Source organism: Eretmochelys imbricata, chromosome 6 (assembly GCF_965152235.1).
Source record: "Eretmochelys imbricata isolate rEreImb1 chromosome 6, rEreImb1.hap1, whole genome shotgun sequence".
Taxonomy (NCBI): Eukaryota; Metazoa; Chordata; order Testudines; family Cheloniidae; genus Eretmochelys; species Eretmochelys imbricata.
Window position 1 is genome coordinate 58,366,431 of NC_135577.1, and position 12,227 is coordinate 58,378,657.

General features: G+C 46.8%; 1 protein-coding gene across 5 annotated transcripts in view; it reads left to right on the forward strand.

Moving 5' to 3' along the window:
* The window catches only part of PRDM11 (PR/SET domain 11), a 53,377-nt gene that overhangs the window by 11,340 nt on the left and 29,810 nt on the right, over nucleotides 1–12,227 (forward strand). For 2 of the 5 annotated variants that reach the window (XM_077818580.1, XM_077818582.1), the window contains exons 2-3: nucleotides 11,455–11,573; nucleotides 11,967–12,070. In XM_077818580.1, coding sequence (XP_077674706.1) covers nucleotides 11,458–11,573; nucleotides 11,967–12,070 — 220 coding nt within the window. In that variant the 5' untranslated portion in view covers nucleotides 11,455–11,457. Of the gene's footprint in view, nucleotides 1–10,222; nucleotides 10,319–11,454; nucleotides 11,574–11,966; nucleotides 12,071–12,227 lie in introns of those variants that run through there. The other 3 variants (XM_077818583.1, XM_077818579.1, XM_077818584.1) reach the window with 3 other exon arrangements.

Here is a 12,227-nt window from a genome sequence, read left to right on the forward strand (position 1 = left end):
GAAGTTTTCACAGAATCTGCCAATGCTTCACCTGTCTCTCAGCTGTGCTCTGTCCATCCCTTTCATCAGCACTCAACATTCACCTGAATAAGGGAAAAGAAAATATTATTGATAAAGTAATGAATGGCTTGAACTTCTAGAAACAGAAAGAGTGAAAGGCTAACTCTTTGTAATTGCTCTTCAGAGGGACTAATACATATAAAACCTTGATCATTGCCTGGGTGTCCTTCTGATGGGCACTGGAGGGTGAGATGCCAGGCAGTGCTGGTACTGCGGGCAGTTCTGCCCATGACAGTTGGGCCATATGAATTATCTCTGTGCCTTTCAGCTAATTCTTTTCTGTTGATTTTCATGAATCACTTCCCATATCTGTGGGTAAGAAATTAAAATGGCAGTTTACCAGCTGGGATAGCCACATCTGCTATTTAAAATGGTATCTCTGGGGTCTGCTTCCTGCCCACACTCTTTCTTTTGGGGTAGATGTTGAAATACATCAAGAACTGGTGTCACTTATCTAGGTCATTTCGTGGGCTAGCCAGAAGAAGTGCACACTGAGTGAGTGTTTAGAACCTGCATGAAAATACCTTTGAAATGCATTGGAGATTTCATTTGAGAGGCAGAGAAGCACTTTGATCCTTGTCTATAACATGTTGGGTGTAATGTGTCAGGGTCTCAGGTTCACAGCTGGGTTGGTTGATGGAACCTCTTGGACTTGACGTGTGTGTTATAAAATGCTAAAGGCACTTGGGTGCCCTCCCTTTCCCCCCCAACACCCAGCGTAAGAATCTAGACAAGAGAAATCCATTACTCTAGCCCAGTTTACGGGTACCAGTCATTCCCTGATTCTGCCCCACCTTCCCAAAGCAAACAAACACAAACCCCACAGGTGAGAATGCTGTTGATGCTAAGGAACTTTGAGCCTTGACAATGGTTCATAGGGGAGGTGGTCAGGAGAAAACTTTTAGCTTAGGACCAAAATCTAAAACCCATATTGAAGACATTAATTTTTATGAGTGAGAACTGGCTGGACTCACAAAGATTAAAATTGGCAAGTGTTGCAGGAGGTATGTGGAGCAGTATAAAGACTAGTAAAACCAGATTTTCAAACAAGCTGAGCCTATTGGATGCCAGCTCTTTTGAAAATCTGGCCCTTACAGACCCCAAACATAACTTCCCTTTGGCTAATTGTGTGTCTATTGCCACCTACCGGGGCTGTAATGTGTGTGGTAGCAAGAGCAAGCGGGACATGTATTGTGTTTCAGGAATTGGTAAAACTAAAAGTGACACTGTAGTAGTATGGCTCCTACAGATAAGCAAAGCTGTGTGCAGCTATGCTCAGGACAGGGCATGCTCATCCGCAGGAGCATCAGAAGCTCCCTAGAATTTGGGGGGCCATCGGTACCCGAACTATGGCCCCGCCCCGCCTCTTCCCCCTAAGTTTCCACCCTCGCTCCACCTCTTCCCCTGAGTCCTGCCCCCTGCTCGCTTCTCTCCACCTCTTGCTTGCCGTTGAGGCAGGTAAAAAGTGGGAAGGGCTCCTTTGAGATAAGGTGACTCATAGCTTAATAAAGTAATGAGACGAGATCAGTGTGTATGGGGCAGGATGGCATACACAAAGTGCTAAGGTTTTCAGTTTGTGAGTTTGGGGTTTAAATTTAATACTGGAAGGGCAAAACATTTTAAATCTCAGTCCTATCACCTGCAACGAGGAGCTCTTTTCCATCTAGAGAATATGGTACCACCTTAAAGGGCTGTTCAGCTGGAGCTCTATCTTGTCTGCATCCCTGTGTTCTGTTTCAGTAGCTCAGGTCTATTGAAGACCTATCGTAACTGTGAGCCTAACCAGTGGAAAATAGGTAAAGGTCCATGAACTGTCACAATAACCTGTTATATAAATCCAAAGAGGAAACAAAAAACTAAACTAATTGAAACAAAGAGGATTTTCTAATATTATCCGGCTAGGACTGTATTAAAATTATGACTGGTAAACAAAAGAAATAAGGGATTGAAAATTAATAAACCAAAATTGGTGCTTTGAAAACTAGGCCTAAGTGATAGACAGAATAATAAGAGGATGGACCATTCCACCCATTATCCCTTTTCAGGGTGCTTTTTAAAAAAAAAAAAAGAAAAAAAAGCATGGTTGGTGGGGGGAGGGAAAAAACTTTTACCATCACTACAGCTGTGGAGGAAGGATTTTTGCTGTGACCTCAAACATCAATTCACTAGAAGGAATGGTTGCTGGTGCAACGATGATTGTCAATGACCCTAGCCTAATACACATGAGATCATAGAATATCAGGGTTGGAAGGGACCTCAGGAGGTCATCTAGTCCAACCCCCTGCTCAAAGCAGGACCAATCCCCAACTAAATCATCCCAGCCAGGGCTTTGTCCAGCCTGACCTTAAAAACCTCTAAGGAAGGAGATTCCACCACCTCCCTCGGTAACCCATTCCAGTGCTTCACCACCCTCCTAGTGAAAAAGTTTTTCCTAATATCCAACCTAAACCTCCCCCACTGCAACTTGAGACCATTACTCTTTGTTCTGTCATCTGCTACCACTGAGGACAGTCTAAATCCATCCTCTTTGGAATCCCCTTTCAGGTAGTTGAAAGCAGCTATCAAATCCCCCCTCATTCTTCTCTTCTGCAGAGTAAATAATCCCAGTTCCCTCAGCCTCTCCTCATAAATCATGTGCTCCAGCCCCCTAATCATTTTTGTTGCCCTCCACTGGACTCTCTCTAATTTGTCCACATCCTTTCTGTAATGGGGGGCCCAAAACTGGATACTATACTCCAGATGAGGCCTCACCAGTGCTGAATAGAGGGGAATGATCATGTCCCTCGATCTGCTGGCAATGCCCCTACTTATACAGCCCAAACTACCGTTAGCCTTTTTGGCAACAAGGGCACACTGTTGACTCATATCCAGCTTCTTGTCCACTGTAACCCCTAGATTCTTTTCTGCAGAACTGCTGCCTAGCTGCTCAGTTCCTAGTCTGTAGCAGTGCATGGGATTCTTCCATCCTAAGTGCAGGACTCTGCACTTGTCCTTGCTGAACCTCATCAGATTTCTTTTGGCCCAATCCTCCAGTTTGTCTAGGTCCCTCTGTATCCTCTCCCTACCCTCCAGCGTATCTACCACTCCTCCCAGTTTAATGTCATATGCAAACTTGCTGAGGGTGCAATCCACACCATCCTCCAGATCGTTAATGAAGATATTGAACAAAACCAGCCCCAGGACTGACCCTTGGGGCACTCCGCTTGATACCAGCTGCCAACTAGACATGGAGCTATTGATCACTACCCGTTGAGCCCAACAATCTAGCCAACTTTCTATCCACTTTATAGTCCGTTCATCCAGCCATTCTACTTTAACTTGCTGGCAAGAATACTGTGGGAGACCGTATCAAAAGCTTTGCTAAAGTCAAGGAGTAACATGTCCACTGCTTTCCCCTCATCCACAGAGCCAGTTATCTCGTCATGGAAGGCAATTAAGTTAGTTAGGCATGACTTGCTCTTGGTGAATCCATGTTGACTGTTCCTGGTCACTTTCCTCTCCTCTAAGTTGCTTCAGAACTGATTCCTTGAGGACTTGCTCCATGATTTTTCCAGGGACTGAAGTGAGGCTGACTGGCCTGTAGTTCCCTGAATCCTCCTCCTTCCCTTTTTTTAAAGATGGACACTACATTAGTCTTTTTCCAGTGATCCGGGACCTCCCCTGATCACCATGAGTTTTCAGAGATAATGGCCAATGGCTCTGCAATCACATCAGCCAACTCCTTTAGCACCCTCAGATGCAGTGCATCCGGCCCCATGGACTTGCAGCGGTGCATAGACAATCCAGGAAGTTTTTGGAAAGCGTAGGGGACAATTTCCTGGTGCAAGTGCCAGAGGAGCCAACTGTGGGGGAGCTTTTCTTGACCTGCTGCTCACAAACCGGGAAGAATTAGTGGGGGAAGCAAAAGTGGATGGGAATCTGGGAGGCAGTGACCATGAGTTGGTTGAGTTCAGGATCCTGACACAGGGAAGAAAGGTAAGCAGCAGGATACGGACCCTGGACTTCAGGAAAGCAGACTTCGACTCCCTCAGAGAACAGATGGGTAGGATCCCCTGGGGGACTAACATGAAGGGGAAAGGAGTCCAGGAGAGCTGGCTGTATTTGAAGGAATCCCTGTTGAGGTTACAGGGACAAACCATCCCGATGTGTTGAAAGAATAGTAAATATGGCAGGCGACCAGCTTGGCTTAACGGTGAAATCCTTGCTGATCTTAAACATAAAAAAGAAGCTTACAAGAAGTGGAAGGTTGGACATATGACCAGGGAAGAGTATAAAAATATTGCTCGGGCATGTAGGAATGAAATCAGGAGGGCCAAATCGCACCTGGAGCTGCAGCTAGCGAGAGATGTCAAGAGTAACAAGAAGGGTTTCTTCAGGTATGTTGGCAACAAGAAGAAAGCCAAGGAAAGTGTGGGCCCCTTAATGAATGAGGGAGGCAACCTAGTGACAGAGGATGTGGAAAAGCTAATGTACTCAATGCTTTTTTTGCCTCTGTCTTCACGAACAAGGTCAGCTCCCAGACTGCTGCTCTGCGCATCACAACATGGGGAATAGATGGCCAGCCCTCTGTGGAGAAAGAGGTGGTTAGGCACTATTTAGAAAAGCTGGACGTGCACAAGTCCACGGGGCCGGACGAGTTGCATCCGAGAGTGCTAAAGGAATTGGCGGCTGTGATTGCAGAGCCATTGGCCATTATCTTTGAAAACTCGTGGCGAACAGGGGAAGTCCCAGGTGACTGGAAAAAGGCTAATGTAGTGCCAATCTTTAAAAAAGGGAAGAAGGAGGATCCTGGGAACTGCAGGCCAGTCAGCCTCACCTCAGTCCCCGGAAAAATCATGGAGCAGGTCCTCAAAGAATCAATCCTGAAGCACTTACATGAGAGGAAAGTGATCAGGGACAGTCAGCATGGATTCACCAAGGGAAGGTCATGACTGACTAATCTAATCGCCTTCTATGATGAGATTACTGGTTCTGTGGATGAAGGGAAAGCAGTGGATGTATTGTTTCTTGACTTTAGCAAAGCTTTTGACACGGTCTCCCACAGTATTCTTGTCAGCAAGTTAAAGAAGTATGGGCTGGATGAATGCACTATAAGGTGGGTAGAAAGTTGGCTAGATTGTCGGGCTCAACGGGTAGTGATCAATGGCTCCATGTCTAGTTGGCAGCCGGTGTCAAGTGGAGTGCCCCAGGGGTCGGTCCTGGGGCCGGTTTTGTTCAATATCTTCATAAATGATCTGGAGGATGGTGTGGATTGCACTCTCAGCAAATTTGTGGATGATCCTAAACTAGGAGGAGTGGTAGATACGCTGGAGGGCAGGGATAGGATACAGAGGGACCTAGACAAATTGGAGGATTGGGCCAAAAGAAATCTGATGAGGTTCAATAAGGATAAGTGCAGGGTCCTGCACTTAGGACGGAAGAACCCAAGGCACAGCTACAGACTAGGGACCGAATGGCTAGGCAGCAGTTCTGCGGAAAAGGACCTAGGGGTGACAGTGGACGAGAAGCTGGATATGAGTCAGCAGTGTGCCCTTGTTGCCAAGAAGGCCAATGGCATTTTGGGATGTATAAGTAGGGGCATAGAGAGCAGATCGAGGGACGAGATCGTCCCCCTCTATTCGACATTGGTGAGGCCTCATCTGGAGTACTGTGTCCAGTTTTGGGCCCCCCATTACAGAAAGGATGTGGACAAATTAGAGAGAGTCCAGCGAAGGGCAACAAAAATGATTAGGGGTCTGGAACACATGACTTATGAGGAGAGGCTGAGGGAACTGGGATTGTTTAGTCTGCAGAAGAGAAGAATGAGGGGGGATTTGATAGCTGCTTTCAACTACCTGAGAGGTGGTTCCAGAGAGGATGGTTCTAGACTATTCTCAGTGGTAGAAGAGGACAGGACAAGGAGTAACGGTCTCAAGTTGCAGTGGGGGAGGTTTAGGTTGGATATTAGGAAAAACTTTTTCACTAGGAGGGTGGTGAAACACTGGAATGCGTTACCTAGGGAGGTGGTAGAATCTCCTTCCTTAGAAGTTTTTAAGGTCAGGCTTGACAAAGCCCTGGCTGGGATGATTTAATTGGGGATTGGTCCTGCTTTGAGCAGGGGGTTGGACTAGATGACCTCCTGAGGTCCCTTCCAACCCTGATATTCTATGATTCTATGACTTGTACTCGTCCAGCTTTTCTAAATAGTCCTGAACCACTTTTTTCTCCACACAGGGTTCGTCACCTCCTCCCCATACTGTGCTGCCCAGTGCAGTAGTCTGGGAACTGACTTAGTTCGTGAAGACAGAGGCAAAAAAAGTATTGAGTACATTAGCTTTTTCCACATCCTCTGTCACTAGGTTGCCTCTCTCATTCAGTAAGGGGCCCATGCTTTCCTTGACTACCTTCTTGTTGCTAACATACCTGAAGAAACCCTTCTTGTTACTCTTAACATCCCTTGCTAGCTGCAACTCCCAAGTGTGGTTTGGCCATCCTGATTTCGCTCCGGCATGCCTGAGCAATATTTTTACTGGTCATTTGTCCAGTCTTCTACTTCTTGTAAGCTTCTTTTTTGTGTTTAAGATCAGCAAGGATTTCACTGTTAAGCCAAGCTGGTCGACTGCCATATTTACTCTTCTTTCTACACATTGGGATGGATTGTTCCTGCAACCTCAATAAGGATTCTTTAAAATACAGTCAGCTATCCTGGACTCCTTTCCCCCTCATGTTATTCTCCCAGGGGATCCTGCCCATCAGTTCCCTGAGGGAGTCAAAGTCTGCTTTTCTGAAGTCCAGGGTGCATATTCTGCTGCTCTCCTTTCTTCCTTGTGTCAGGATCCTGAACTTGACCATCTCATGCTCACTGTCTCCCAGGTTCCCATCCACTTTTGCTTCCCCTACTAATTCTTCCCGGTTTGTGAGCAGCAAGTCAAGAAGAGCTCTGCCCCTAGTTGGTTCCTCCAGCACTTGCACCCGGAAATTGTCCCCTACACTTTCCAAAAACTTCCTGGATTGTCTGTGCACCGCTGTATTGCTCTCCCAGGAGATAATGGGGTGATTGAAGTCCCCCATGAGAACCAGGGCCTGCAATATAGTAATTTCTGTTAGTTGCCGGAAGAAAGCCTTGTCCACCTCATCCCCCTGGTCTGGTAGTCTATAGCAGACTCCCACCACGACATCACCCTTGTTGCTCACACTTCTAAACTTAATCCAGAGACTCTCTGGTTTCTCTGCAGTTTCATACTGGAGCTCTGAGCAGTCATACTGCTCTCTTACATACAGTGCAACTCCCCCACCTTTTCTGCCCTGCCTGTCCTTCCTGAACAGTTTATATCCATCCATGGCAGTACTCCAGTCATGTGAGTTATCCCACCAAGTCTCTGTTATTCCAATCACATCATAATTATTTGACTGTGCCGGGACATCCAGTTCTCACTGCTTGTTTCCCAGGCTTCTTGCATTTGTGTATGGGCACTTAAGATAACCCGCTGATCATCCTGCTTTCTCAGTATGAGGCAGGAGTCTTCCCTTCTTGCACTGTCCTGCACGTGCTTCCTCCTGGTATCCCACTTACCTCAGGGCTTTGGTCTCCTTCCCTCGGTGAACCTAGTTTAAAGCCCTCCTCACTAGGTTAGCCAGCCTGCTTGCAAAGATGCTCTTCCCTCTCTTCGTTAGGTGGAGCCCGTCTATGCCTAGCAATCCTCTTCTTGGAACACCATCCCATGGTCAAAAAATCCAAAGCCTTCTCTCCGGCACCACCTGCATACCATTCATTGACTTCCACGATTCAACGGTCTCTACCTGGGCCTTTTCCTTCCACAGGGAGGATGGACGAGAACACCACTTGCACGAGAAACTCCTTTATCCTTCTTCCTAGAGCCACGTAGTCTGCAGTCATCCGCTCAAGGTCATTCTTGGCATTATCATTGGTGCCCACAGGGAGAAGCAGGAAGGGGTAGTGATCCGAGGGCTTGATGAGTCTCGGCAGTCTCTCCGTCTCATTGTGAATCCTAGCTCCTGGCAAGCAGCATACGTCTCAGCTTTCCCAGTCAGGACGGCAGTTAGATGACTCAGTCCCCCTTAGGAGGGAGTCCCTGACCACCACCACCCATCTCCTTTTCTGGAGAGCGGCGGTCATGGAACCCCCATCCCTATGACAGTGCATCTCATGCAATCCAATCGGTGGAGTCTCCTTCAGCTCCCTTCCCTCAGATGTATCATCTAATCCACTCTCCACATTAGTACCTGTGGAGAGAACATAAAATCGGTTGCTCACCTGTATCTGCATTGCTGGTACATGGATGCGTCTCTTTCTTCTTCTGGAGGTCACATGCTGCCAATTTTCTTCACCGTCCTTATGTCCCCGGTGTGCAGCCTGCTCTGAATCTTCAGAACGTTGTGCCCGTAGAAGCATATCCTGATGTCTGTCCAGAAAATCTTCATTTTCTCTTATGCAACGCAGGGTTGATATTTGTTTCTCCAGACCTTGAACCTTCTCTTCCAATATGGAGACCAGCTTGCACTTTGTACAATCATACTCTGTCTTCCCCATTGGGCACAAGGCAGATGTGCAGTCTGATCACAAGCCATTGGAAAGCGGCACAAAGAAGGTGCTGCTAAGTGCACCCAAGTGACTGCAGCACGGTGCTGAGGGCTGATATACAGCAGTTAATTGAAAGCTGGCTTCCTCTGTCTTCATATCGTTATCCTGGATCTGAGAAGGAACTTTAAATCCCTCCTTGAAAGGGAAAAAGAGACAAGACAATGTCTGTTCACGCAGCCACGTGTCTGCTCCGTGCATGAGAGCAGGCAGTCTGACGTTTTTCCCGCTGAGGGGCTTTGGAGTTGTGGGTGTTGACCTGTCCTCAGGGCTTCCTCTTGCATGCAATCACTGGAAAGTTAAGTTGAATGTCTGCCCCAGTGCCAACAACATCACATGCCTCCCCTCAGGGAGGCTTTGTGGGAAAGAGCTCCTTACAGCCCTCTGCTTCCTCTACATTAGTTCTGCTTTTTCTTTTTGCTCTGATGCATTTTTAAAGCACACTCTTCAGGCAAAATATTTTCTGTTTCTCTGGAGAAGGCTGGTAGCCTCTATCTTCAGCCCAGGTACCTAGAATTGGTTATTAGAATTCTTTCCCTTCTCTGTGTGTGGATGTGCAGACAGAGCTCTGAGCCCCAAGAAATACCCAAGCCCATTGAGGGCAGTGACTTGCAATGTCTTGCTTTCCCTGGAATTAGCTGGGTCTTGAAGGAAGTTCTCTGTTTTGTTGGTTTGGGATTGGCAGTGTTTTATAAAGAAACAAAAGTGTCTGTGCCTAAAGATGCACTTACATTGTGGCTTCACCTCCAAAATCCACGGAGTATTAACTGATGAATTCTCAATATGAATCAATGATTCCTCCAGTTTAGATTGACAGGTGGGAAATTGAAGCTGAAAAATTGTGACTTCCTCAAAATTACAAAGAATATCTGTTAAAACTAGGAATACTATTATTTATTTTTATTGCAGTGCCACACACACACCCCAGTGTTAGACCGGAATCCCATTGTGCTGTGTTATGGACAAGAGTTTACATTCTAAGAATCCAGAACCTAATCTTGAATAGGACCCAGAAGTATTGTTTCTGATTCTGTGCTCAGACCGCTGTTCCTAGGTGGGCACTTCGGAAAGAAGGGTTCTGATTGACTATTGAATGTTGTTTGTGCAGAGATCAAGTGTACTGAGCCCTGGTTTACGCTACACAGTTAGGTTGACATAAGGCAGCTTATGTTCACCTAACTACATCAGTGTACACACTACAACCTTTTCCTGTTGACCTTTTCCTGTTGATGTAAGTGCCCTACTATATTGACATAACTCCACTTCCTGGAGAGGCATAGGGCTTATGTTGGTGTAGGTAGGGTGACACAGTGGCAATGTAGACACTGCATTACTTACATCAGCTGTTGGCTGTCTTGTCAATTTCATGACTCTGCTGAAGCTCTGCTCCCCAGCTGCTGCCAGGTGGCTTGCGCTGCCCCCGCCGGGTCCGAGCCCCCCTCTCCCGGGGCTCTCAGTTCCCTGCCAGAAGCATGGCTGCCAACCAGACTCTGAGCGTGGATCTCCCTACTGGAGGCAAGAAGCTCGGGGGGCAGCTGGGCTCCTGGCGGGGAGCTGCATAGAGCTGAGAATTCTGCCTCTCAATCCTCTACACTGCCTCTCTTCAGTCGGGTGGAAGGGCTCCCGGTGAGGATGCGCGCCACCGACAGAAGGAGAGTCGTGTGGACGTCAGCCACCACAGTAATTATTGCGGTGGCTGTGAGTTGACCTAACTTAGGTTGATTTAAGATTGTAGTGTAGACATGCCCTGAGTGTGGCATGAGTGTGATGATTTCAATCTGTGATGTAAAAGAATTGCCATGTTGGATCAGAACTGAGTTCTGTCTAGTCCAGTCTCCTTTCTCTGATAGTGGCCAGCACCAGATGTATTAGAGGAGGGCGTAAGAACTCCACAGTAGGCATATGTGGGGTAATCCTGATCCCTATCCTGATCCCTAATAGTCACAAATTGGCTGAAGCCCTGAAGCATCAAGTTTAATCCCCCTTCCAAAATTTTTCTTAGCATTAATTATAACAACTCTGAATATTCTTGACATCAATATGTATGTCCAGTGTCTTTGTGAATCTTCCTCAGTGGGATCCTGTGACAATGGGCTGTGTGAAAAAGCATTTGAATTAGCCACCTTTTAATTTAATTGAATATTCCCTTATTCTTGTGCTGAGACAGGGGAGCAGCATTTTAATTAAAACAATATGCCTCTAAGAGGGTGGTGGTAACCAATCCCCATTAATCACAAAGGGTGGAGAGAGAAGTGCCTGCTAGGCATAATGCCGTTCTGTTGGATTCCTGCATGCCTTTGGCACTGAGGACACGTGACTTTGTGTCATAGTACCCAAAGCATAGGAGGACTTCAGTGAGCCCATATCCTCACTCCACCCTCTGTGGCACACTGAGACATGGTGCAGCCATACAGCTAGACAAGTCATGGCTCATTGCCCACCTATAGACTTCTTCTGTTTCTAAGCATTATTTAAAAACAAGTCTTTGGTTATATAATCATACTCTGCACTACTATAGTGTCTTTTCATCTGATGACAAAGCATGTAGCCCTATATTAGCTTTTTTTTCTGCAGATTTTGTGTAGCATAGTCCTTCTGCCTTGAATCCTTATTCCCAGTGCCCCATGTTACTCTCTGTATCTTGCACCTAGACCGGACCTGTGATAGAATTACTATTGCCTCTTTGTCCAAGAAGGGATTTTTGTTTGTGCCCCAGATAGGTGTTTCTAGTGGCTGGATATACAATTCAGGGGGAGTGTTGTGATTTCTCCATCATTCACTTCTCTCCCTGTCCCTATTTTTTCATTCTCTTTCAGAACATGAGTGAAAACCTGAAGGACTGTTTGATCCAGACCCACACTTCGTTAGGGGAGATGGTGACAATAAAGACTGAGGCCTGCTCTCCGTGCCGGGACCAGGAGTATGGGCAACCCTGGTAAGAGACTATACCTCTGCCTAATATGTTCCTTCATCTTGTCTCCATTTCAGCCATAGGTTGAGATGGGTTGGATTGATGGTGCTCCCCTTGAGTCTCCCTGACCCGCAGCAGACATGGCAGATTTCTGCCAGACATGGTGGTTCTCCACCAAAAGCTCCCAGGCGATGTAAGCATTAGCCACTTGATGCCATTGGAGCACCTTGTTCTGGCAGGATAGCCTGGGGCACTATGTATCAGCAATTTAGATGGCAAAATCAAGTTTGACACTTTAGGCTTGGGAAGCAGGGTATGACTGTTCACACAGCTTTTGCCTCATTGTCTGTTCTTTTCTATTCTTTCTCCAGCATATCACAGTCTTAAGTTCTTTATTCTCTTGCTTTCTCTCCCCAGCTCTGGGAGGGCTGACTCTCAATCCATGGAAGTGGAGCCTAAGAAACTGAAAGGGAAACGGGATTTGATCATGACCAAGAGCTTTCAGCAAGTGGATTTCTGGTGTAAGTGTCTTATCAATGGAGGGAGAATTCTCCTGCTCTCTCAGTCCATCTGCTTCCCCCTGGATAGGAAAGGAGCGTCTGGGACAGAATTTACTCGTAAACCTGTCACTTTAGTTAAACTCCCGAGGACCCTGAAATACTTGGTGATGAAGCCGTC